The 23,387-nt window shown below is 39.8% G+C and overlaps 3 protein-coding genes across 3 annotated transcripts; all 3 read right to left on the bottom strand.

Annotated features, from left to right (window-relative positions):
- Positions 1-19: 19 nt before the first annotated feature.
- Positions 20-3,543, bottom strand: LOC133741221 (receptor-like protein 6). Its single transcript, XM_062169155.1, has one exon. It carries the CDS (start codon positions 3,288-3,290, stop codon positions 162-164), a length of 3,129 nt encoding a protein of 1,042 aa, XP_062025139.1. The 5' UTR covers positions 3,291-3,543; the 3' UTR covers positions 20-161.
- Positions 3,544-9,201: 5,658 nt separating this feature from the next.
- LOC133740022 (RNA polymerase II C-terminal domain phosphatase-like 4) lies at positions 9,202-11,148 on the bottom strand. Its single transcript, XM_062167856.1, has one exon. It carries the CDS (start codon positions 10,719-10,721, stop codon positions 9,477-9,479), a length of 1,245 nt encoding a protein of 414 aa, XP_062023840.1. The 5' UTR covers positions 10,722-11,148; the 3' UTR covers positions 9,202-9,476.
- A 9,316-nt stretch (positions 11,149-20,464) lies between these two features.
- On the bottom strand, positions 20,465-22,625 carry LOC133737180 (G-type lectin S-receptor-like serine/threonine-protein kinase At1g61420). Its single transcript, XM_062164788.1, has 6 exons — positions 22,465-22,625; positions 22,302-22,353; positions 22,015-22,189; positions 21,788-21,901; positions 20,890-21,083; positions 20,465-20,779 (listed from the first exon to the last, which is right to left on the bottom strand). Exons 1-6 carry the CDS (start codon positions 22,623-22,625, stop codon positions 20,465-20,467), a joined length of 1,011 nt encoding a protein of 336 aa, XP_062020772.1.
- Between the last annotated feature and the right edge of the window lie 762 nt (positions 22,626-23,387).

Raw genomic sequence — 23,387 nt, 5'->3', positions numbered from 1 at the left:
AAGCAAAAGACACTAGATATAGGCACTGATATGCTTTGCAATCATATTTAGTTATAAAAGTAACATGCATTTTTTCTCTACTTCACTAAAAAATGAAGAAACACACAATACATATAGGAACGACAGAAAGGAAGAGTAGTTGCATAGCCAAACAAACTAGCTCAATATCTCCGAGTCCTATTCCCACTTTTCCTTTTCAATAGTCTGATTAGTATCCCCACAATCTTAAGAAAACACTCGCGCTTCCTTGTGATGAGGACATCTGCAAGAACCACTCCAACTAGCAACCCACTCACAGATCCTGCAAGAACAAATTTCCAATCCAATTCATTTCCAGAATCAGAACCATTTTCTTCTTCTGTTGCAGGTGGCAATTGATGAGGAGCTTCATTGCCACATTTCTTTGGCAACGGATCTCCACACAACTCCAGGTTTCCTTCATATGAAGTACTGTCAAATGTAGCAAACTGGGTTCCACGAGGAATAGGACCACTGAGATTGTTGTGAGAGACATTGAATTTTGCAAGGAATGAAATCTGTGTCAGTTGTCGAGGGATCTCCCCTGAGAGTTTGTTCTGTGAAAGGTCCAATGATTCAAGCAACTTTAATTTTCCCAAGGATGAGGGGATCAAACCAGTGAGAATGTTATGGGACATATTGAGCGAACGAAGCCCCGTGAGATTCCCAATGAATTCAGGAACCTTCCCTTCAAATCTGTTGCTTGAGATGTCAATGGCTGCAAAGTCCTCTCGAATCTTGGGATAGAATCTATCCACACCTTTACTTGTCATTGTGAAGGAGATATACCCGCCACGATATGAAGGATCATAAACAACATCTGAGGTAGTCTTCATGTATGTGAACTCATTCGAAGTGATACCTTTGATTGCATTTCCAGAGAAGATGTATTCAAAGGGGAAGTTGCCTGAGAAATTGTTGAAAGATAGATCAAGAATGTGCAACTGAAGGAAATGATCTAGATTCTTTTCAGGTTTCCTTATCACCCCATGGAACCCATTATGGTGCATTGCCAAGAGTCTCAATTCTGGGAGAGTCCCCAACCAAAGAGGGAAAACATCATTGAATTCATTGTTTGATATAACAAGAAACTCAAGCATCACACAATTCACCAAAGACCTTGGTAATATTCCCTGCAGTTTGTTATTACTAACATCAATCATCGTCAGATTGCTTGTGTATGCTTGCGGGAGGTGGCCTTCAAAAGAGTTGTTTCTGAGATGTAAAACTCGCAAGTTATCACTGAAATTCCCAAGACACTGCGGCAGCATGCCACTCAACTTGTTATTTGACAAATCAAGATACTTCAGAGAAGTCAGATTGCATATCAAAGGTGAAACTTGTCCACTTAGCCCGTTGTTTGAAATTACATAGTACTCGATGGATGGTGAAGGTATCAGTAGTGATCCCTGAATCATGTTGGATGAAAGATCCAAGAGTTGTAGGCCGCTCCACGAAAGAACAACTGGAGGATGGTCAAAGCCAGAAAGGAAGTTATGAGAAATGTTCATGACTGTCAAACTTTCTTTGCTTACATTCCACATCCATCTCGGTACTTGGCCATGCATTCCATTCTCAGCAAGATCCAGCCATCGCAAAGTTTCTTGATATCTTAGGAAACTTGGGAACTCTGTTATGTTGCAAGAACCCAATCCCAGAGTTATAAACTTTGGAAAAGTTGTTGTTGCATTCATAAATCTTGTCTCTTCGAGCAATAATTCCAATTTATTTCCAGATAAATACAGTATGAGGAGATTTTGCAGCTTCAGAAACATGTGGAAATTCACTTTGCCGCTCAGACTATTACTATCTAGATAAAGTGTCACGAGATTCGTGAGATTGGATAAGGACTCAGGAATGGAACTATGCAAATTATTTGAAAAAAGATCCAACTCAATTAGTTTGCTAAGATTTCCTACTGAAGAGGGGATTGGCCCAGTTAATTGATTCATAGAAAGCGAAAGTCTTACCAGCTGGTTGAGATTTCCGATGGAAGACGGGATGTAACCACCGAAATCATTACCAGAAAGGTCTAACTCAGTGAGCTGGGTGAGGTTTCCTAGAGAAGATGGGATTGGACCAGTTAACTGATTTGATGCAAGCGTAAGTGTTGTGAGCTGGGTTAGATTTCCAAGAGAAGACGGGATGTAACCACTGAAATGATTAGTATCAAGTGACAGATGTGACAGTTGGGTAAGGGTTGCCAAGGAAGCAGGGATTGAGCCAGTAAGTGTGTTATTTGAAAGGTCTAAATAAACCAGCCACCTAAGATTACCGAGTGAAGATGGAAGCAACCCTGAAAAATTGCATCGACTAGCAACTAACTCATTCAGTGAATCAAGCTTTTCAATAGAAAAAGGGAGGTCTCCTGAAAACCTTGTTCTGGAAACTCTCAGTGACATGAGAGGACTAGTTTGTTCAAATGCCGGCAAAAAACCTGTGAGATCTGGATTGGATTCTACATTAAGAAATTTTAAACTCTGTAATTTTAAAATACTTACTGGGAATTCGCCTAGCAGCTCGCAATACTCTAGGAGGAGAGATGTCAAAAATGATAAATTTGCCATGGAATTGGGTATTGGTGCAGAAATGACGACGGAGCTGAGATGAAGCTTTTCTAGACTCGTCAAGTTTTGAACTAGCCTCTTTAGATTGGACTGGTTTAGCTTCAGTGATCTTTCACCGGTACTGTCACTATTGGAGGATAGATCAAGGGACGACAACTTGGACAAGTGAGAAATTTCAGATGGGATTTGACCAGAAAAGGAAGAGGCAGAGAGGTTAAGATAACTGAGCATTCGGAAATTCCTGATGGTAGTAGGAATTTGAGATTGATTGAAGTTATTGTCCGCAAGGTTCAGCCTCTGAAGATGAACAAGACGGAAGAGGGTGTTGTTGGAGCTGATAGAGCCGGAGAGACAGCTACTACTAAGATCAAGTCCAATAACATGACCTGTCTTCTCATCACACTCGACCCCGTCCCATGAGCAGCATCCTTTAGCAGCAGCTGATTTCCATGACAAAACCTTTGGATAAGCACCCTCATCAACAGAAGCAAATTCGTCGATGACAAAGCTTTGCTTAAACTGGAGCAAGGCGACGCTCTCCTCATCATGGCAGGAAGATGATGGCTGCTGCAGAGAGTGTAAAGAGTTGGCAATAACCAAGAAATGAAACATGAAGAGAACTACTCGTTTCGAAAGCATGCGACTATTCCACAAGCTCAGTGATAGCCCCATAATTGATATTTTGATAATTTTGATATAAAGCATATACCTTGTATGGAAGAGAAAGTGGGTGAGAGCTATATTTATATGCAGCTTACATTTCCTCCATTATTGTTTCTTCGTTTACTTGAGAAGACCTTGCAGTCGTTCATTAAGAACAACTAGGGGCGGAATTATATTGCAAGTTGTTCATAAAACTGGGCTTTGTATACTTGATACTTTACAACTTTTACTTGCAAGTTGTTGACAAATCTGGTTCATACTTCGAGAGAAAGGATGTGGCCAAAAGCAAGGTCTATCTTGGCACTCTAGTTGGAGACTTCGAGTGCTTTATTTTATTACCAAGTTATTTAGCTGGTAGTTTCCCACTAAAGATTCCATTCAACAAAAAGAGTGAGAGTCAAAGAAATCAGTCGAGATGGCAATAGTACACTACAGAAGTACAGAGGGCAACACTTTGGTCTGTGTTCTTAAATAAAGCTGTATCTGATTGTCATATCCAAACCAGATGTGATAAATTTTTTCTTCAAGTCTTGTAAATATAGAAATTGGAACCGAAGGCATAATTAAACTTTAAAGCGATGAAGTTATTATGTTTGACATACATAAGATGATAAGATTGCTCACACCGGCAATTTATCAGAATGATGCTTACCACTAGGCCACTACTCATCAACCCACTACCCCTATCATGATGCTTAGCATTTTGGAATTCTTAAAGCAATTTATTGCACATATTTGGATTATCTTTTTTTTTTTTTTTTGGGAATCATATTTGGATTATCTTTGAGTGCTCTCTCTCTCTCTCTCTCTCTCTCTCTCTCTCTCTCTCTCTCTCTTTTTTTTTTTTTTTTTTTTTTGAATAATGAGTGCTCTCTCTTTTAATTTAGTTTAAAATTGTGCAAACCATCTTTCTTTCTTTTTCAATCAATAAAAATAAATTTCATTTAGCTAAAGCCAGAATGACACGACTATAGATTTTCTATTGCCAACATAACGGGCAAGTAAGAATAGTGGCATGCTAGCACTACTCACTATTGCATTCAGTGCTCACTTATCTAAAACGAGCCTATAAACTATGAAAAAACATAGTAAATAGCTTAAGTCACAATCAATAAAATAAACTTAAATTTTCTCTTTGCCCTTCTCACTAGGGCTAGGAGGCTTAGTAAGATAAGCAAGGTAGATCACATGTGCTTTAGCAACTCTTTTCGATTTGGGAGGGTTCTTGTTCTATTGGATCCAAGTGGCCTCCCTCTCTTCTTTTTTGGTTCAGTTTTCACTTCTAGCATCAAATTAATCTTTGGGTACCAATATGTTGCTAGGTGCCTCAATGGGTACCAAGATGTTGCTAGGTGCCTCAATCAATCCAAGATACCTAGCAAAGAATTCGTTAGGGATTTCTGGTACCTTTAGCTTCTTTGTTGGTGCATCATGTAGTACCACCATGTTAAACAGCTCCGGAAATAAATTTTTCAAATATATTTTTTTTTTTTCGGGAGAAGCAGATGATGGAGGTCTGTTTTTCTTTTGAGCTTGAGGTTTCTCAGTAGAAAGCAAAACAGCCGCATACTCTATTGCAGGAGCATATAGCTTTTCAAAGTAGATTCTGATGTAGCAGCTCCCTTTGTTACAAGCTCTGGTGCAAGTTCACCTACAGCCTCGATTGCCGATTCAGAAGCATATACATTTGCTACTACCTTTGCAGTAGAAGATTCATCCATGGACACTGCTTTTGTGACCAGAACGAATGCCATTGAGTCTGCATTAGTCTTTGAGGATACAAGCTTCACAAGCAGCACAATAGGCCTATGTCTAGTATGCTCATGGGATCCAAATAGTAATATGCTATTGCTAACAGAAGGCAAAATAGGGGTTTTGGATGCCCTGAAACTTTTTTTTTTTTTTTAAAGAAGGCGATAGCCAATATATTGATCAAAAGCCAGAATGGCCCTTACATACCCTTCCATTGCCATCTATAAACAGACAAGAAGCTGTGTTAGTACCCACAGTGGTACATAAAACTAGGTCACTCATTTGACATTAAATACATCGAAATAGCATGAATCTTCCATCGGTACTACTCCGGAAGATTCGCTAGAGGCACAAAAGTGCGTAGCTCCGTAAAAAATTAGGGACTTATTGAAAGTAATAAAATACTATCCTAGAGTTCTTTAAAAAAGGAAAATAAAATCAGCTATTAAATAGCCCAAATGGCCCAAAGAAAAAACAGAAACCCTAGGCCCAAATCGCTGATCCAGCCCTGTTCCACCTCTACCTCCCTACGCTGAGAAGGACGCACGCCGCAACCAAAGCCCTACCAGACCGCATCGTATCGTCTCCGCCCACTGCAAGGACCGCCGCATACCACACCGCCACCACCGCGAAGACAAATCGAATCGAGAAAGCACCAGACCCGATCCAAAGAAAAGGATCCCTTGTGCCCCAAGAACGCCGACTGCACCCCGACAATGAAGCTGCATAGCCGCCGATGCCTGGAGCCAAACACCAGCCCGCGCCGCCCCTTGACCGGGACTCCATGACTCCCCACCACGAAGAAGCTTCGAACCAAACAAAGCAAAATCTTGCTATCAGACTTAGAGCCACTGCAGATCTTAGAAGCCAGAGGACCCTAGACCATCAACACCCGTCCAGCAGCCTCACAGCAACGCCGAGGCAAGCCCCACCGATGTGGAGTGCCGCCGGACGAGAGAGCCTTGGCTAAACCTCGATCAAAATCCGAGCGCGTGCGGCGCGTTCCTGTCTCTCACAGAGAGAGTTTACCTTTTGCTGAAATTTGGGTGTATATTGTGGTAGCGCTTTGGATGCCCTGAAACTTAAAAGCACCATCCATGAACTTATTGGCAGTAAACCTTAGAGAGGAGCTTCCAATTTCAAGTCTTTTTTCTAGAGGACCACACTCCAACCTTGAAGATGATATACCAAGAGGGCATTGATTTCCTTCATGATTAATTAAATAGCACAAGTTGCACTTGCCACCATATTCTCAAAGAAGAAGGAGTAGGGACGAAACCCTAAACCCTAAACCTAGACCAACTCCTATCTCAACAGAGTAGGAAACCAACCCTAGCTCAGAAGAGTAGGGACTTATTAACCCTAAACAAACCAAACAGAAAACCCTAATTAAAACACAACTAAAACTAAAACAATCAGAAACCATGCCACACCAGCAAAGCCCAAAAAAAAGGTCCCGGCCCAACACCCACTTCCCCCAGCAGTAATAAACCAATGCAGAAAACCATTCCCGCCACCGACAAGCACCATCAACACCACCCCGCGGCCTCGCCGCTTCCTGATACCGCCGCTCCACCTTGCCAATATGCATACAGATTCTACACCTAGTTGACAACCGCAACCAGATCTAGAACCACGACAGTAACCGATCCCAACGAGGATCCCCTCTGCCGCAATTTTCCCGCATCCGCCATAACCCAGATCACTCGTTCGATGACACCATCTCCCACCCCCGGGCAGAAACAATTTGCCGCAGCCCCACAACCGCCGTCACCCCCGATCCGAGAGGGACATATCGAGAACGATCTGCCCAATCCGAGGTCAAGAGCCCACCCTCCTCCCCTAGACCGTGACTCTGCCCAGAGGGCCCGCCACTAACCAGCAATGACATCCCCTCACGGGCCGGAACGCAACGACAGGATCGCCGGTAGCGTTAGGCCGGGAGAGAACGAACAAACTCCGGGTTTTTTCCTTTTCTTCTGCGCGCGTGGGGCGCGTTCCTCTCTCCCTTAGTGTCGAAAGCAGGTAACTATGTGTTACTTAACGCCATTGGTGGTTTAGGTGTTCATAAGTTTGATAAATTTTAAGCATAACTTGTAGTTTGTAATATGTGCTATTGATGGATATTTATCAAGAATATGAACACCTAAACCACGCCATAATTTGTACATTTCATATTCAGTCAATTTGTAAATTTCAAACATATTCTTGATAATTTGTTTATGTGCAACAATGCGGTTTAGAAATTCTTGATTAGGTATAACTTTTAATTTGTAATATGTGCTATGATAAAGAATTTTCCGTTGCGTAATCAAAATCACGCCATAATTGGCTCCCACTCGATTATCAAAATCAATTTGAAACCTACAACTCATTCATTTAGTATCCAAAGGATTTACCAATATATAGAAATAAAATTTATTTTGATATATTTAATAGAAATTGAACGGAGCATGTACCTCTCTGGTTGACTAGGTTGTCACAATAGCTCATTCCTCCATTATTTTTTTTTCATATATTTTATTTTTCATTGACTATCTTTATTTAGGGGTGTGCAAAACACTGTACAAACCGACCAAACCGGTCAAAATCGACCAATAAATATGGTTTGGTTAAGGTTTTTTAATTTTAAAAATTGAAAGCCGGTTCAATACCGAACCAAACCATTTATGAATTGGGTTGGTTTTGTTTCTCTTTTACTTAAACCACGGAACCTGAACCGACCAGTAGGTTTAAAATATAATGAGAAAAAGTTTTAAATTTATATTCATATAAATCAGATCCTATCCAGAACGGAGGTCCGCTTTGAAATTAAAGTGTGAAGTTCGAGTTTTGGGTCACTTTTCGGTCGCACATCCACATCTCGACCGTTCAGTTTTTAGGTACTAGTGTATAGATCATATCTGCAAATTTTCAGCCAAAATGATGATCGTTAAGGCATTGATAACTGCCTTAAAGCTAGTACGGTTCAGGTTGACAGATTCAGTCCATCCATTGGTTTAAGCGAGTTAGATACCTTAACGATCATCATTTTGGCTGAAAATTTTCAGAGATGATCTATACACTAGTACCTAGAAACTGAACGGTTGAGATGTGGATATGCAACCGAAAAGTGACCCTAAACTCGAACTTCACACGTTAATTTCAAAGCGGAGCTCCGCTCTGGATAAAATCTGTAAATATATATATATATATATATATATATATATATATATATATTCATTTGTCCAATTGTTCTAAGTAAGTTCTAAATATCCAATTATAACTTTATTCTCAAATAATATACTACCATATCGAATCCAATGCCCAAAGGCCTAGAAGTCTAAAATCGCTACGATTAATTTGATCCTCTCATACCATATTAAGCTAGTATTTATAGCTAAGCTATCAAATAAGTCAATCACTTTGAATCTATTCTAGATTTTGGTTTTTGAATATTCTTTTTGGATTTGATCATTGTATTTTAAATTTAGATTATGCTTATTTAATATAACATAGGTTAATATAAATAGTATTTTACTAGAATTTTTTTTCATAAATAGTATGTTAATATAACATAGGTTAAAACTGCCTAACCAACCGAACCAAACCATCTTTAATTGGATTGGATTGGATCGGGTTAAGCTTATTTTTTTTAGTAACGGGTTGTCCAAAATGCTTAAACTGCTCACTTTAGTATAGAGACGGTTTAGAGTCAAAACCGATCCAACCCAATCCGTATGCAGCCCTATCTTTATTCACTCAAGTAAGTAATTACAATTGACGTGATTATTTTGTTCAAATTCTCGATAATTTCTGAGTTTCCTCTTTTGATAATGCTATACGGTATACAACAAATGAATCTTTTTTTAAGTCACAAAAATTTTATCATAACCTGCTCCCACTCAATTTTCGACATACTAATTGATTTGTATAGGAAATGGAAGAGTGAATGGAATTCATTTGATAAACTTAACAAAAGATCCAAAAAAAAGAAATAAATGAGTGCAACATGCACCTGTCCCGACAAATTTTGTCGTGATAGGACATATCCTTATTGTTGTTGTTGTTGTTGTTGTTTTTTTTTTTTTTTTTTTCATATATTTGCTTTCATTGAATTTTTAATTGGCTTAAATAACAAGTTTTGGTCATTTGATAATTTCTATCATGTCAATTTTCATGGTTGTAAATGATTTTATAAATTGGAAAGAAATGAATAGGTACACCAAGTTCTTAAGACGATAATATAAAGTTGAGACAAGAACAAAGCAAACAAAATTTACAACCTAGAGAAGGTTTTTTATAAGATTGAAATTTTACAATTTTTTTTCATTCAAAAATTCTCTCAGACTTCCAAAAGTGTTGGTCTTGCAATTCATTCTCTCTTTTATGTTCATTTTGTGGGAACTGGCTTTTGCTTGTAGCGTGTAGTAAACTGGAGAGTTTAGTTGCAACTATTATCAGTCCAATTAAGAGTTGCTCAGTGTTAGTAATGAACTAATGACAGGGAAAATTATCTTCAGGTTGCTTTTGCCACATAAAATTTGCAGAATGAATCCATTGGGGATTCACCAAAAACTTTCCTTCTTTAACTGCCCAACACGATTTCTGTGTTCGAGCATTCGCTGCAACTACATGTGTGACTGATGGATCGACTTGTGTTGAACAAGTAGCGCCCAGCTGCTCCGCCATCTTCCACAAAGGATGAGTATTAGCTTCGACATTTGAGGGGAATACATGGCTGAAAACAATTTTACAGCCCTTCAAGACTTCCTTTTTAAGGATTTTCAAGACGAGCCTCACATCTCTGTCCATAAGATCCCACCCCTGTAACTCAACTTCATTAAAGAATATGGTGTGGATATATCCAAGAAGTTGAAGTACATTTGCAAGATAAGCTCCTCCATAACGATCACATTCATCAGTCTTCAACTCAGAATAAGGCTTACCCTTACTGAGGCCAAACTTTTGACAACTAGATCTAAAGAAATGGTATCTAGGCATCACTATTACATTGTCCCTGTTGTCATTTGTCCATACATTTTTCGTATCATCAAGGATCACAACAGCAGAATCTTGCGCAAGCAGGACATCTAGACTCTTTCTCTCTGTTTCTGTGCTATCATCACGCGATATGACTCTACCACCAAAGATATGATTTCCGGGATCAAGCAGCTTAGCCATTTCTAGCGCATAATCTCGATTACCCATTGTGTATATGGACAGCTCAAACATTTGACTGGCTTGCACTAAAAACGTCCTAATATAAGGCCTCAACTTGGTCATCAATTGCCTACTGGGAGTGTCCACAATGTGAACATACTGCCGAGAATGATCAGATTGGGTTTGGGTCTTCAGATATTCTTCGTCGGGTGACATCTCATCAAGGAAAGTGGTATTCAGCAGGGTGTGATCTAGATCAAGAACCAGATGAAGTTTCTTATGGTTCAACAACAGATTCCTAGTGTTTTCATTGCATAATCGATCAATCTCATCATCCCTAAGCACTAACCCCTTGGGTATATACCCAAATCTCACTTCAGAGAACCTGGGTTTTTCGTCAAAAGCAAAACTTGCCTCTCCTGAAATTCCCACATCAGTCTCTACCTTAAGCCTCTTTGCCCTCTGATCTATCAATCCTAGGTCACTGTAATCAGAATCTAAACCTCGTCCCCTCGTAAGATACCCAACAAGGTTATCAATGTTATGCAAAATCGGAGAGACAGTAGCCACACTCATCATGATATTCAAGAAAAATTGAATTTATTTATGGCAAATTCTTCAGAATTGAATCAAGAACAATCGATAGAGAATAGTGACAAATGGAAATTAGGGTTTCACTATTACACAAGAGAGCAGAGAAAATTGAACCAAATACATACACCGTGAATGTGAAAGAAAACAAGGAAAGAAGAAGCCTTGTGCCGTCGTCGTCGTAGTCTCTGATCTTCTTCGTTCGTTTCTGCGCGGCTTGAAATCGTCGTCAATTGTATTCCGATGATGAGAATACGACGAATTGAAAGAGCACAGCGAACCAAGGACGATGGGATTAGGGCTCCGCCGCCGGAAAAAAATTGGGGGTTTTCTGGTAGAAGAGAAATTAGAAATGCAGAGAAGAGTGAGGAGAAAAGGAAAGAGGAGAGACAGTTATATAAGCGAGGCGAGTGTATCCCTATCATAATGGGACTAGGAAACGCCTAAACAGAGTGGCATAAGGAGTGACCTATTTTCCTACCGACCCCATTTCTTTTTATTATTTGCAATGGGAACTACTTACAATTGGTATTTACATTTTTAAAGCCAATTTTGTATAAAATTCAATTTACTTAGACCTCTATTTTTTTTATTGCTTGTTTGTTTGTTTTTTTTGTTTATAACAATATTTCAATTTCTTTAGTTTGGAAGGCTCTATGTCCTCCCCCCCTCTCCTAATTGTTACTTTTAATGAGCGTTTAGTAAATCATTCTCACAGTGGGATTATGAACACGTTTAGTGAAGTCGCGTAAACAGAGTGACATCAAGAGTGACATATTTTCTTCACGACCCCATTTATTTTTGTTATTTGCAATTGGAACTCCTTAGAATTGGTATTTACATTTTAAGTCTATTTTTGTATAAAATTCAATTTACTTGCCAAGAGTCTAAGACCTCTATTTTTATTTTATTTTATTTTATTTATTTATTTTTATTTTTTTATGACAACATTCCAATTTCTTTAGTTTAGAAAGGGTTGTACGTCCCCCTCTCCTTAACCGTAACTTATAATAAAATGAGAGATTAGAAATGGTTTTATCCAATAATGTGGTTTGTGTTCAAGTAAATCTCTATTTTGTGTCTGGCCCAAACTCTAGGTTACTTGACCTAGTGATAATAGGGTTTAATTAGATAATCTCGGAGAATCTTAGAGATTCCTATTCAATGTATGATTACATTTCCTTGTACAATTCAGATTCTATGCCTTGTAATTCTCTATATAAAGAGGCTCCTATTATCAAGGAGAATACACAGCAATTTTCTCTCAATTCCCGTTTCTCTAAAACACGTTAGCAGCGCGAAGCCCTAACCCTGAAACCCTAATTTCGTAGCCCTCAAATCCCAGCATCCATCGCCTCACATATCGAAGCCTCAGCCTCAAGTAGCCCAGAACCGGCGGCGGAACCACCAGAACCGGCCGGAATTTGCTTGAACCAGCCGTCAGAAAATTCAGATTGGCCCCTGCCTTATGCTTGCCATGAGCCTGCCTTGTGCCTGCCCCCTGGATATCTGCTGAGAAGTTGCCGAGCCCTGTCGAGACGCTGCTGAGAACCCTGCACAACACCTGCAGACATCTGTCGAGTAGCTGCCGAGACCTGCCGAGAGGCCTGCACACATCTGTCGAGACCTATGCACCCCTGTTCCTGCCCCTGTCGACATCTGCCGAGAGCCCTGCGAAGCCCCTGTTGACACCTGCCGAGCACTTGCCGAGACCCCTGCGCAGCCCTGCCGAGCACCTGCCGACAGATTACCTGCCAGCCCCGCACAGCCTCCGTACAGCCCCCCATAGCCTCCGCATAGCTCCTGTGCAGCTCCTGCACAGCCCCGCACAGCCCAGGCTAGCTCCAGCCACCAGATTCCGGCCACTCCTCCGGCGACTGTTTTTCGGCCTTCTTCAGCAACCTTTTTTCCGGTCAAGATGTCCGGAAACTTTTCAAGGTAAATTTTTCTAAAAGTTCCGGTTTTTGAAGTTTTTTAATTCTTTTCTCTTCTTTTTCTCGGGGATTTGCAACCTCCCTTCTTCTACCCCCCTTTCTTCTTCATAAGGGAGACTAATAGCCGAACTGTGGGGGTTCGTGCTTACTCCAAGCTTGGAGCTTGTAGAGTCCTCCAAACTTAGAGTTTGTTGAGAAGAAAATGATCGACCACATATATCGTTGTTTTAATCTAATCCAAACCCCTCTTGAAATCTGATTTCTCGGAAGCGACTACGCTCAGAAATCCTTAATTTCTTGGAAGCGACTATGCTCAGAAATTTTATTGTTTTCGTGGTAGCCTTTTTCGCTCCGAAACTATGCTCAGAAATTTGTTGTTTTTCAGGATGAGTAACTTGAACAAGTTAAACTTTGTTCCACTGGAGACAACAGGCGCAGGATACCATAGGTGGGTCCGCGATGTGCACCAACACCTTAAGGCTGATGGACTTCTGGAAACCATCCAAGAGCCAAGTCAGAACGTACTCACTGTTGAGCAAGCTACCGCTTTTGAAGTGAATCAAGCTAAAGCCATAATTCTCATGACAAGACACATAAATGAAGCGCTCCAGAGTGAATACCTCAATGAAGAGGACCCCAGAAAACTATGGGTGGAACTTGAGCAGCGATTTGGCAACGTTCGTGACTCCCTGCTTCCTGATTTAGAAGTGAGATGGCATAGCCTCCACTTCTGTGATTTTAAGTCCATACTTGACTACAACTCGGAAGCCCTTCGTATCAAGTCTTTGATAGAGTTCTGTGGAAAGAACATCATTGATACGATGTTGATCGAGAAGACTCTCTCTACCTTCCCCGTCTCTGCACTGATGATTTCTAAGAATTATCGGTGTGAATGCAGGATGTATCACAAAGTTTCATGAGCTTATTGGTGCCATGAACGTAGCTGAGAAGCATGACAATATCCTTGTGAAAAACTATAACTCTAGACTTGTGGTAACCAAGTCTATTCCGGAGTCTAACTATAGTTGCGCCCCCAAGGGAGGACGCAACGAGCGAACCCCTAGGAATAGGGACAATTCTGTACGTTTTGGTCCATATACTCGCCCTAAAGAGGAAAGAAACAGCCAAGAAAGGCATGCACGGAACCGTGGTGGTCAACGTGTGAAGAGAGAGAGAGGCGGAGCCTCCGGCCATGGTGGTGACGCCACCAAGAGTAATGGTCGTCCAAATTGCGCCTCGATCAAGGGAGCATGACCATCATGATGTTTGTCTTCGATGTGGATCAACCGGACATTGGGCCAAAGCATATAGAGTATCCCAGAATGTTACAGACACATACAAGGCGTATCGTGAAGCAAGGGAGGCGCACTACATGGAGCAGGAAGATCAAGAGGACGATCTCGCTCTTAGGGTGGACGACTTCAAGGGCCAAGAAACTGGCGATTTCGATTAAGTCCTTTTATTTTCCAAGAGATGTAGGCAATTGCCATATTATTTTTGTAGTAGATGCCAATGGTTTAGTCTTTCTTCAAAGTAGGCGTACTCAATGTAAATGTGATGTCTAGGAAGGTTTTGAGATTAGTGGTACTTAAGTGAGCCTCGCTCCACCGACATCTCTCTACTCACCTGGTCACATTTGCGTTGGAATTACCGAAAGAAGTTAGACGAATGCCATTGTTTTGCATTAGCTAGTTTATTGGATTAGATTTTCTTTGGCTAAAGAAACAATGATGTAATTCCATTTGGTTTATTAATAAAAGTTGAGTTCTTTTCTCTATGATGAACACTCTTAGTCCGTAATATTTTGATGTTCACGAACGCTCTTAGTTCGCGGTTTACGAACGCTCTTAGTTCGTATAGCGTGAATCCCCATGATTCCGCTTTTCAAAGAATCGAACCCACGTTATAAGAAAGGTGGGATGTAGAAGAAGGGAGGTTGCAAGTCCCCGAGAAAAAGAAAGAAGAAATTTAAATTTCGGAAAGAGGGAACTTTAATTTAAAACTTACTTGTTGAAATTCGAAGCAGATTTGCTTCTGAACAGCTTTCACTTCGATTGGTATACAGGTCTCAAAACAACTCCAATAAGGCTGAAATTCAGAGGTCAGATAGAAGAGACAGAGACGAACAGCTTTGATGAAGGAAGGATTTGTATCTGAGGTCCTGATCAAGACGTTTCGGGGCGTGCAAGCAGGCTGATCTGCACAGGAACTAGCATCCTGCTGTGCTGCAGGGGCAATAGGCGGCACACGGGTGCGTAAGGGCTGCAGGGGCAGCGTGTAGCGCAGGGGCGCAGGTGGGCAGCAGCGGATAGGCTAGCTCGGGCTAGGTGCAACCAATGGCGGAGGTAGGATTTTAGAATGGGGTGGGCTAAAAAAATATTTTATAAAAGTTTACTAATTTTTTTAATTTTTTTTTTTTTTTAAGTTTTACAAACCACATCTTATATTAAAGACATATCAAACAATCAAATAGCTAACTGATTGAAAAAATGAACATTATAACATTTGATAGAAACTTGATAACAGAAGTCTAAGACAATTAAAGAATGTACCTACTCAAATTACACCTTACGCCCTTGAATAGAAACAAAATCTTTAATTATTGAATCTGTATCATAATTCTCGGTCAATTCTTTTTCAATGTGGACAATCATGTTATCAGCCAAAAAGTCATTCTCCATCTTGTCAGGGGCGGAGCTAGAAAATTTTTTCAGGTAAGGCAAGAAAATGGCAAGATGGGAAGAGAGGAAAATTAGAGGGAAGCTATAGATTCTGGAGGCAATTATGAAGATTTTGCCCTGGTTTTGCCATGTTTTTGCCCAGTCTAGGCAAGTGTCTAATATGGGCTCTATGTGAATCCGCCCCTGCATCTTGTTGCGCAATATTGTTTGATATGTTTCATAGCTAAAAATGCTCTTTCTGTAGGTGCTGTAGAAACCGGCAAATAAGTGACATGATGATGCTCATTAGATGCAAGTGGTATACTACTATTCTGATCTTCTCTTATTTTCTTGAGCCATGAATCAAGAGTTTTTGCTTTCTTGGTTGGTCGATTATGATCAGACATTATATTTAAATATGTAACCATCACCAAATGACAAATGCAACAATAAAATCAAGTAATCAACTATTATAAAATCAAAAGTTAAACACAAACACTACTCTAACAATTCATTAAACGATAAAACAAAGAGCCAACTGATCAGCTAAGAAAGCAAACCCATAATCCCAAACCTTAATTGAAAAAGAAAATACAATCTAAGAACTGATAAAGAATCCAACAATACATATGGAGTCAAACGTTGGTCAATAAAAAAATATATATACCAGTAGCATGTACACCTCTTAAACAAAGTCAGCAAGCTAAATTAGTATATTAATCAAGTAGCAATAGCGTGATAGGACTCAAATGGATTTGATTAATCAATTGTGAACTAAAAGCAAAAAATATATGAATTAAAAACCGAAGAGGTGCAAAAGATCATATACCCAAAAGAAATAGAGGATAAACTTATACCTGAAGAGTGAAGAGGGAAAACAGCAGTCGACAGAAGAACCAAAGCTTTTCGTCTGGGTTTGATTGATTTTGGAGAAACAGCGAGAGAAAAAATAGAAAAAAGTTGACCTAGTTTACTAAAAGGATTAATTTCAGTTTACCCCCCTGAGGTTTGGGGGTGTCATCATTTCACCCCCCAAACTCTCAATTTCACTTTTTACCCCCTGAACTTTCCAATTTTTGTCTTCCGTGCCCAATGTCTCATTTTCTGTTCAAATTGGACGTTAAGTCGGATAATGGGGCCCACTTTGAGGGCTAAAATGGTCAATTCAAAATTTAGAAAAAGGAAAAAAAAAAAAACAAAACAAAACAGTTTCGACCCCTCTCTCCTCTCTCTCTCTCTCCCTTAAACCATTTCTCCTCTCTCTCTCTCTCATTGCTTCACCACTGCCATGGCCCCCGACCAAGACTACGCCGAAGGCAACCTCTCCTCCTCCCCCCAAGACGACGTCGTTGGCGAGGATGACGACGTCAACGTCGACGACTCCGCCTCTCCTCTCTCCGCCTCCGATGGCGTCACCTCCCGACCCGAAGAAGCCATCGCCGCCGCCAATCCCTTATTCGAGGACGACGTCACCACCAAGGACATCCACATTGATCTTTTTACTTCTCTATCTATTCGAATCTTCCTCCCCGAGTTTGCTCTCAACCCGCTGGAGCCCTCTGATAAATCTAGGGTTTGACAGCCCGATCTGAATTCTCCAGCCGATTCCGATCTTGAGTCACAGGGAAGCATCGCCGATCTTGAATAATGGGGGAGGAGAGAGACGACCCACAGAAGCTGAAGAAGATAGCGGCGGCGGCTTACGACTACGAGAAAGACTCGAGATGGGCCGACTAGTGGGCCAACATCCTCATCCCTCCACACATGGCGTCTTGCCCTGACGTCATCAGCCATTTCAAGCAGAAGTTCTATAAGCGCTATATTGTGAGCAGCCCGCTCTCTCTGTTCTGTTCTTCAATTTCGAATCTTTACTAGGATTGATTGCTGATCAGTGTTTTTTGCTTGCGAATTTGGACTCTGGAGCCTCGAATCTCATCTGGGTCTTTATCTGTTTTGAGTGATTTGGATTGGGTTTCTGGGGTTTTGTTCTTTGGTGGGTTGTGAATTTGGTTTATTGGGTTTTGATATTGGTTATTTCTGCGCTGAGATTTTCTGTGGATTATAGAAAGGTTGGAACTGGGTTTCCTTGTTTTGTTCGTCAAGAAATTTGATTTTTTTTCATTTGTTATCTGATTATGATTTTGTTACTACTGCGTTTTCTATTTTCTGTGAATCGAGTGATTGAGCCTTTAGGAAATTGTGTGCCTTTAGTTTCTGGGATTGTATGCCCTCTTCATAATTGTTCAGTTCTTTTAAGCGTTCACTTATTAGGATTCTGGTGAATGACGTACTAGGAATGTTGCAATAAGCAAATTTGTTGTTTCTGATTCCATTTCTTAAGTATGATGAAAATGACAATCCGTGAGTCTTTGTTTCTGATTCCATTTCTTTTCATTCGCAAATTTGCAATTGGCATGGAGATTATGATGGGAATGCTGCAAGTTCAGTCTTGAAGCAGTTTTCCCAACTAAAATGAATGACGAGGCTGGTTCTAGTGGCAATGCTTTATCTTCTGAGCTCATGGATCATGGTCGTTGCCGGCACGGTGGTGGTAAGCGGAGCATGGAGCGCGACGGTGACGGTGGTAGGAGAAATGGTTTTAGGGAGAGAGAGGTCGAAACTGTTTTTTTTTTTTTTTTTTTTTCTTTTTCTAAATTTTAAATTGACCATTTTAGCCCTCAAAGTGGGCCCCATTATCGGACTTAACGTCCAATTTGGACGGAAAATGAGACATTGGGCACGGAAGACAAAAAATGGAAAGTTCAGGGGGTAAAAAAGTGAAATTGAGAGTTTGGAGGGTGAAATGATTACACCCCCAAACCTCAGGGGGGGTAAACTGAAATTAATCCTTACTAAAAAAAGCAAGCTTTTTATGCGATTATACCTCTTAAAGCAGAATAGAAAATAAAATCAAATTAAATACCTCAAGAAAATAAATAATATATATCTGATCAAAAAAAAAGAAAAAAGATAACATATGGACTAAGTTTAATAACATATGGGCTAAGTATAGAAATTTTGGGTGGGCTAATTTTTAATATTTAATTTTTTAAAACTAAAATTAAGCTACAAAGTAATGTTTTTTCAAAATTTGGGGTGGGCTGCAGCCCATCGGAGCCCGTGTGTAGCTACGCATTTGGGTGCAACGGTGGAAAAGGTGATGTTGAAGAGAATTTCAGTTTTTGGATTTTTGGTTTTGTTGTTAGAACTCGTGCTGATAACGTGTTTAAGAATAAAGGATTCAAGAGAGATTGAAGAGAGAATTGTGTGTTTCATTATTGAGAATAGGAGCCCTATATATATGGATCACAAAGTACATGTTCTAATGATACAAGGAAAACTAATCCAAGTAGGACTAGGAATTCTAAAACCTTCTCTCCTATTACAATCATGGAACTACTCCTAGTTTGATTAGGCACACAAAGCTGATTTCCTTCAACATTTGTTGTATTATCAGGTAGGACCTTTCTTTGAATAAAGCAAACAACATTTTAATACAGAACAAACATAATCCTATGCCATATATAGTCTTCAAGAACAATTTAAATTTGATGAATCCATTAATACCTCCATCTCACAGCCTCACCTATTAACCTTCCTTACGGCTTATGTACAGTTCAATCATAAACACACAAGGACAGTAATGTTACACTTTCAGTGAGCTATCTCGCTTGGAGTACTGTGATGCTTGCTTCGTTTAGGGAGCATACATTGTCACTTTGTGTCGCTAGATCACATTGTAACGAGCTCTGAAAAGCAAATATAGGTTGTTTGGGTTGTGGACGATCTGTTTCACTAACTAGCATGGAAACTGAATCCGGTGTTGTTGGCCTATCCATGGCAAGGTCCTGTACACAAAGAAGACCAACACGAATGCATCTTAGAACTTCTGATGGAGAAACTGAGTCGGCCAAAACTTCATCCATTAAGTCAAGTCCCCTGCATTCGCTCCATAATTGCCATGCCTGATATGACATCTCAAACTTGTCAGAATAATTCTGTTAAATATTGAGGGGGAGAGCCAAATATAAATAGGGGTTGAAGGATTCGAATTTATAATTTTCAACAAACTAGACTTCAGTACCAAGTTAGACAACCACTATAGTCATATAATGAGGCAACAATGTATGTCAAACTAAAAAGGCCTATTTGATGCAAAAGTAACTTACATAGGCAACAAGGCTTATCGGTTGATCACAATAATGGAAGCTGGTGTTCTTCCTGCCACTGACTATCTCCAATAACAAGACACCAAAGCTAAAGACATCAGATTTTACAGAAAATGTTCCACCCATGGCATACTCTGGAGACATATAGTCGCTGCAATTGAGTGCAATAAGTTTTCATCATTGCCGTGATTAACAACCAAATGACTAAATATTAAGTAATAGTTTATATAGATTGTTCTATTCCAGGGAGTTTATTTTGTGAAGGAATTCATGGTCTGATAGAGTAGCTTTCATAAGGGAAATCCTTAAGCCAACTTCCACATCTACTTAAACATATATCTCTGCTCTAGAGATTCCTTATTTCTTATTAGCCACTTCAAAGAAATTCTCCAACCCAACTGATAGCTCTTGTAAAGAGAGCGGTTATATATTTTCGTTAAAATCTTACTTTAATGTCCCAATTCTAAGCCTAGTTATTCTTGTATGTGCTAATAGATAACACACAAGAAGTAACAGACATGAGAAATTATACTATTAGAAAGATGTTTACAGTGTTCCCACTAGTCTGTGAGTAGTTGCTAGTTCCAGTGTCCCCTGAAACATCCGTGCCAGTCCAAAATCTGAGATTTTTGGGTTCATCTTCTCGTCCAAGAGAATATTGCTGACCTTCAAGTCCCTGTGTATTACCCTTAAATTTGAATCACGATGGAGATATAGAAGTCCTCTGGCAATGCCATGAATAATGTTGAAGCGTCTCTCCCATGTAAGCTCTGCTCTTCTTAATTCATCTGTAAATAAACCAATCTCATCATAAAGTGATCATGTAACAGCAGAATGTTTAATATAACCAGAGACAGTCAGATGAGTTTAAGATGTTTTGTTTGATCCATACATCAGTTCCTTGTAGCCAAATTTCGAAAAGTGTTTTCCACTACCTTTACTAATTTAACATTACTATTAACACCAATTCAGATAAAAGAAAGACACCATCCGTCTATTTTCTTAAGGTATGAAAGAGATGCTAGAATCACAAAACTGAGAGCCATCAGTAATAAAGGCTTAAAGAACCAACCAAAAAGAAAAGTGTCCAAACTTTTGTTCTGCAGGAACTCATATATTAGCAACCTCTCTTCTCTGTCAATGCAATAACCCATGAGCCTAACAAGATTTCTGTGTCGAAGTTTAGAGATCAAAATAATCTCATTCTTAAACTCTTCAACCCCTTGCCCTGAGCTACTAGATAGTCTTTTGACTGCTATGTCCCTTCCATCTTGCAGCTCTCCCTACAATACATATCTCTAATTTATTAGCTTCCCCTTTCATATTTTCCTCTGTCAGTTATTAGTGAACAATTTTCAATATGAATTCATTTTTTTGAGTGAAATACAATCACCTTATACACAGGACCAAATCCTCCTTGCCCAAGTTTGTTTGCTGCGTTGAAGAAGTTTGTGGCAATTGATATGCTATCGAAGTCCAACAGAGGTAGATCAGATGGATCGTTTCGGTCTACACACTGAAGAGTGTCACTTGAAGTATGAACTGTCCCAATCCAATGAAAGTGCTCCTTGGCATCTTTCATGTTTCCTGCTTTTTAAAAATTAGCAATTGATCTTATATCAGTTCAGTTCAATTAACGTATATATACTGCAAGGCCTAAAAATAATAAGTATAAAAAAGGGGAAAAATCTGTGTAGTCCCTGAAATATTACTTTTTCCTCGTTTTAGTCCCTACCTTTTTTATTTAATCCCAAAAGTCCCTGAACTCAAAATATTCAGTCCAACGGGTCCATTTCCTCCTTTTCATCCGGTTGCTTGCTGACATGTCAATTTTCGATTTGCCAGCTCAGCGCCACGTAAGACGCCAATTTTGTAAAGTGACTAATTTGATGAATTGTGGTTGTTGATGAATTGAGGAGCAAAATGAATTGCGGTTTTTGTTGTCGATGAATATTTGAGAGTTTGTGGTGAGGTATTAACCATTTTGGAGGGAATTTTCCAAGAAAATGAAGCAGGGGCAAATTTGTCACTTTATAAAATTCGCGTCTTACGTGGCGCTGAACTGGCAAATCGAAAACTGACATGTCAGCAAGCAACCGGATGAAATGGAGGAAATGGATCAGTTGGATTGGAAATTTTGAGTTCAGGGACTTTTGGGATTAAATTAGAAAGGCAGGGACTGAAATGAGGACAAGGCCATACTACAGGGACTAAACAGTAGTTAGCCCTATAAAAAAGCATGATGTGTATTATTATTGTGAAATCTCTTTTAAACTTCACTTATTTCTTACCCCTTTCATCAGCTCTGCGCTTATGGAAAATGAAAACTAAGATGGTTCCAGAGATGGTAACGACAGAAACAGCTACAACACTGTAGATGGTTTTTCGTGTCTTGTTATCACCAACTGAAAATTTAAGCAAACAACGTATCAAAAGCAGTTTGATTGTTTGAGAGACAACATGATAACATTATCCTATCTAATAACTATTTATTCAAGAACAGCACTAGTACTGTTACCTAGTTCTGAATTTGCGAGACGGAGGAAAAGTTGTTGTCCACCAAAGGAGAACTGTTGGATGTCAACAAGGCTTTTGGACCAGACCAAACATCCTATTCCAATTACATGTGCATATGCCAAGCAAGAACAGTTATTCAAGCACCATATGCGGCAATTGTCAGCATTCTGACCAAGCTGCACAAATTCATAAAAATCTGAAAGTTTGATACCATCCATCTTCCAAAATCCATCGCTTTTCCCTCTCAATGACTTACCACAAGAAGATAAGTTAGTTCGCCTCACGCACCCTCCAGTCCAGATTTCTTTGCGCCACTCCTCCTCTGACTTTGGCACAAACCCTTTCAAACACTTACAAATTAAGTTTTCATCCATTTTGCAAATTGCAAAAGGACCACACGTACAACCCATAAATATCACATGTACTATTAGGAGCCTCCCAAGCTACATACCAATCTTTGCCTTCTCTCTTACGCATTTGCTTTAAAACGCCTTCAGGTGAAATCACCAGATTTGTGACAGGGGAGCTGTTGTATGTATTAAAAGAGATATATGCAGTTCCCTTCTCTACGTCTTCTACAAGGTTGAACACATTTAGATAAGTAGGATCCATTTCTGGTATCCCAATGAACTTTGTTTTATCCCATGGTCCACTTCTCCAGTATGGAGTTGCACTTGAATCTAATCTCCAAGTGAATGCTTCTGGTGGCCTCTATGGCGCAATTCCAACAACAAATTTTCCTGGGGATGGATCACTGTTACTTGCCCAGCAAGTCAAGACATGTCTCTCTCCAGTTTTAGTATTGAACCCGAGTGCTGTATTGGGTTGCAGTTATGTTATAAATTGAAAAGAAATTATGTGACTGAAACAAGTTGAACAAGAATAGGATTATGGAAGAAAGTGAAACTCTAACATTGCCCTCACAACCACCCATTTGCCTCCCAATTCTCAACAAGATTTTAGTTGAAGTTAGGAAAGATGAAATAACAAGAACAGATTAGAAGTTTGAGAGGATAATCTTAAGGATGTTATAGAGAATGGGAATTGTGTGTTTATTATTGATAATATGAGCCCTTTATATAAGGAGTTACAAGGTACACAAAAGGTAATAGAATCCAAATACAATTGAATACCTAGAACATTTTCCTATTACAACTCTAAACCCTAGTTTGTAGAGGCACACATAATGTCGACATCCTTCAACACTCCCCCTTGTGCCGCTCAAACTTGGTGATGACACTTTGATCGTTGCCTCACTAAAAACCTTGCCAGGTAACAAAAACCCTGTGGGACAAAAAGAACCTTGGTCGAAGGACAAAAAGAGCACAACACGTCCTTCACTCCTCGAGATCGAACATGTAGACATCATACCTC

The sequence above is a fragment of the Rosa rugosa genome, chromosome 3 (genome assembly GCF_958449725.1).
Source record: "Rosa rugosa chromosome 3, drRosRugo1.1, whole genome shotgun sequence".
Classification (NCBI taxonomy): Eukaryota; Viridiplantae; Streptophyta; class Magnoliopsida; order Rosales; family Rosaceae; genus Rosa; species Rosa rugosa.
The sequence above is the reverse complement of the archived record's forward strand: the minus strand, read 5'-3'. Positions and strand labels throughout refer to the sequence as shown.